This window comes from Cannabis sativa, chromosome 6 (genome assembly GCF_029168945.1).
Source record: "Cannabis sativa cultivar Pink pepper isolate KNU-18-1 chromosome 6, ASM2916894v1, whole genome shotgun sequence".
Lineage (NCBI taxonomy): Eukaryota > Viridiplantae > Streptophyta > Magnoliopsida > Rosales > Cannabaceae > Cannabis > Cannabis sativa.
Window position 1 is genome coordinate 29,861,780 of NC_083606.1, and position 4,236 is coordinate 29,866,015.

Genomic DNA, 4,236 nt, shown 5'->3' on the forward strand with positions numbered 1-4,236 from the left:
AATCTATGTTGCGCAATAGAAATATAGAATCTCCAACATGTATGAACCAAGCAAGCCTATGTTTTTGAATGTTAGAAAATCAGTAGCTTCCCTAGTTCGATGTTGCAAGTAATCATGACATTGTACACCAACACACAAACCAGAGACAAAGAAAGTCAAGTGGGCCAAAGTTTCTTAAAAAGAGAAGAAAAAAAAAATAAAAATTAGAACAAAAGCTAACGTCAAACACGTTGTTCGAGTTATCGTTGATTTACAATTACAACAATGCCACCGTGGGGCTCGCCAATACACGGTCTTGATCCAATTCCACAGAACTGTTGCAACACTAGACAAAGCATTATTGAGTGAATCTATGCTCTGTATGGATTTTACTTTTTACAGCAAAAGTACAGGAACTGCCCAACTGTCCAGTAGACACTTTTTGAAGCCGGTAATCTTGAAGTTTCAAACTTTTTTCTGAAAGCATCTGCCGTGATTTAAACCATACGTAGTGAACAATAACAAAGGTATAGAGTGTATAGATATGCATATAACTTCTCCTGAACTCATCTAAAGAGAATAATGTTTACTTCTAGTTTTATCTATGCTTTACTTCAAGGCTTATAACTAGTTCCTTTAACATATATGTACAAAAATAGAGATCAATAGGATATAGACAAAAAAATATGTTTGCCTCTACCAAATCACTCATTCTTTTATTGGCTTTTCACTCCCTTCTCTTCAAATTTGGTGAGTCCACTCCTTGCAATAACGGTTTCAAAGATATCATCAAGAAGAAAAACATTCCAAGTTGCAGAATACTACCCACTTTTAAAGCTGAATTTGGCTGGAAATACCGCCGAAGCACTGAAAATAAAACTACCAAAATTGACATCATATTTGGGATTAGCGACGAGTATGCAAAAGTGGAATGGATTGCGTGGGGCTTGAACCCCGGACACAGGCCAGAGATGGTTGGAACCAGGGCCGTGATTGGCATTCGGCAGAGTAATGGTACAGTACAAGCCAATCTATACAATATCACTAGCAACAACAAGGTTGGTTGTGAGCTCCTTCCTTCGAATGTTGAACTTTTTAAAGCTGAATTCCGAGTCCAAGAAATGACAGGGGAAGTCTCATCCTCATACATAACAATATCTGCGACACTTGAACTTAATAATCAGCTCTACAATGTTGAGAAGTTGAACCATGTTTGGCAAGTTGGCTATCATGCTGATCTTGAAAGATTGGTGCCTAGAATACATCATTTTTCTCTTCAGAATTTTGACAGCACTGAGACCTTTAACATGACTTGCGAAGGGGATACTCTAGGCGTTGGACACAACCAGCGTTACTTTAGAACGGTAATTGTTTTAATTTTAACTCTTCTTTAGCTTTTTAAAACACAACAATGTCATCATAACTTTGATCAATGAAACTTGATTTTCCTGTTTGCTCTTATGGTTTCTTGAGTTAAGAATAATTGTTATTTTCTTTGTAGTTATTCAACCTTAGAGAATTTGTTTACTTTGAGTCATGTTATAGACTTTAGAACCTTCCACTCTATGTTTTACATGCTTCTTGATCCTTTTATCTTGAGATATCTTCCTAATTCTGTGTATGATTTGTGTGATGTGTTTTCGTCCTAGAAATTCAATGACTTTTTTCTTTCTATTTATTGTGTGTACAGGTTCATGGGATTTTGAACATGGTGGGTTGGGGTATATTGTTGCCTGTTGGGGTCATTGTGGCGAGGTACTTCAGGAAATTTCCAGTGAGATGGAATCATTGGTTCGGTGTTCATCTAGGGTGCCAAATTGTTGGATACATACTTGGCACAACTGGTTGGGGAATTGGACTTTGGCTTGGAAGGGCTTCAAGACATTACACTTTTAAAACTCATCGACTCCTTGGGATATTCATTTTCACCTTCACCACCTTGCAGGTAAACCATCTCACGTAAATATTAATTTCAATTTTGTAGATTGTGATAAGATAGTGAGCTGACATTAAGGCTATATATATATATTTATATATTGGCTGGTTTAATTTTGTAGATGTTGGCATTAAGATTAAGGCCAAAACCCCATGATGATTATAGGAAATATTGGGACATGTACCATCACTTTCTGGGGTATGCCTTGCTGGCAGTGATCTCAGTAAACATGTTCCAAGGGATTGCCATTTTGAAGCCAAACACCACATGGAAATGGGCTTACATTGCTATTCTTGCGGCATTGGGTGTTGCTACTTTGACACTGGAGATTGTAACTTGGACTAAGTTCATTAAAGAGAAGAAAACCAAAAGGAAGAACAATAATGACTCAAATCGAGAAAACCAGCAAAGCCAGTCTGCCACCGATAATAATGCCACTAAGTAGCAACTTATTCAAATGGTGTTGTGCTTTTTTGTCCCCCCGCCCCCTTCTTTTTTTCTTTGTTCTCTTCTCGTTCCATGAAATGTAATTAGAAAGTATGTGATAAATTAATAAGAAACATTTTATCTGTTGATGCTATTTCTTAATGTATTGCCAATTGGATAGTGATTCATATGATTTCTTAGTCAATAAAAAAATCATTTTATTTTTAAGATTTATCAAATCAAATCAAGCCAAAATAAACGGATCTGAAAAATTCAATCCAAAATGTAAAGTGCACGCTAGTTTGAAAAATTAAAATGCGTAAAATAATTTTTGATCCAGGTTGATATTTTGTTAACCTAGGCTATTTCTAATTGCTTTTTAGAAGTATTCCGTACGTATTATTCTCTGTTTTTGCAAATAATTGAGATATGAGTGTTTTCGGGAATCAAACGGAGCCATTTAGTAATGAAAAGCTAGACCCAGCGCTTATGTTGACAATTTATCGACTTAGGATATTTCCAATCATTTTTCTTGAAAAATATTTCGGGCATCTTTTATGTCTTTAGAAATAACAAAGATACAAGTGTTTTCAGGGAGCAAACGAGATTTTTTGAGGGTCAAAACAGGGACCCAGCGCCCAGGTTGACATGGGCATTGGGCCTTGCGCCCAGGTTGACATGCAACCTGCTTTGCAGGTTTCCACTCCTCAAACATAAATTATGCTCTGAGCATTCTTCTTATTATGGTCAAAAATAAGTTAGGAGACCTCGTTTGCAATCTTAAAGGCATTCGAAGTATCAAAACGAGCCCTGGGAAGCACCCAACACCCAGGTTGATGTGTGACCTAGTGCGCTTGGTTCTGCTTATCAGAATCTAATTCTGTCTTGACCATCAGACTATTTTTTCGTAGTAAGCGAGAGCTACGACTTGTGATAGGTCAAATTCACACTTTCACATTGTTGGAAATATTTTACCACGATCTAGATTTACTACCATGTATGTTTCATTAACATCCTAATATGAATTCTAAAACAATGAAATAAACACATATAAAGTTTAGGAAACCTTACATTGGGTGTAGCGGAATATAATGACTCCTTCCGTTTAGATCTCTAGCCCTTGATTCCTTTCTATAGCAGAGCATCACCAAGATCTGAACCTGGATCTCTTTCTCTCCTTCCTTTGATGCTGATACTCCTTCTTGTTGATTAGATTCTTCACAATCTTCCACATTATGATTGAGATACCACTTGATGTGTGTGGGCACTCACTCTATCACTAATGGCTGAAATTATTTAGTGTGAAGAAAGGCTTAGTGTTTCGAATTGAAGAAGAAAGAAGAAGGAAGAGGTCTCATCTAGGTTTTTAGCTTTGGAGGCATTAGTTGGATAATGAGACCATAACCTTCCTTTTATACTATTCTTCAATAGGGTTAGGGTTGAATTAAATGGATTAAAAAAGAATAAAATATTGGGTAAAAAGACCTCTTGGCCGTACACAATAAGTGGACCAATCTCTAGTTACAATTTTGCCACTTTATTTCAACCACTTATTCTTCTTTTCAATAATACCATATTTTTCAATTCAAACCTATAAATGGCAAACTATTTATTTAATAATTAAAATAACTATCAAATAAAATTTTCATTTATAATTTTTATTAATTAGACTCCATAAAATCTCTTAATTAACAAATAAACCCCAAAACACTATTTCTTCACAATCAAGCCATAACATAGTGAAAATTCATAAACTAGACATAGTCTAATTTTAAAATTATAATTGATTAATTAAAATCAATTAACTGAATCTTACAAGCAGTATGGTCTCAACTAGTATGGGGACCATGGGCTTATATAACCGAGCTTCCAATAAGTCGAACCGAATTTACCAA

At 35.6% G+C, this 4,236-nt stretch overlaps 1 protein-coding gene across 1 annotated transcript; it reads left to right on the forward strand.

Annotated features, from left to right (window-relative positions):
* Positions 1-316: 316 nt before the first annotated feature.
* LOC115724530 (cytochrome b561 and DOMON domain-containing protein At3g25290) lies at positions 317-2,569 on the forward strand. The gene is made up of 3 exons (XM_030653828.2): positions 317-1,343; positions 1,670-1,924; positions 2,037-2,569. Exons 1-3 carry the CDS (start codon positions 666-668, stop codon positions 2,358-2,360), a joined length of 1,257 nt encoding a protein of 418 aa, XP_030509688.1. The 5' UTR covers positions 317-665; the 3' UTR covers positions 2,361-2,569.
* Positions 2,570-4,236: the final 1,667 nt, after the last annotated feature.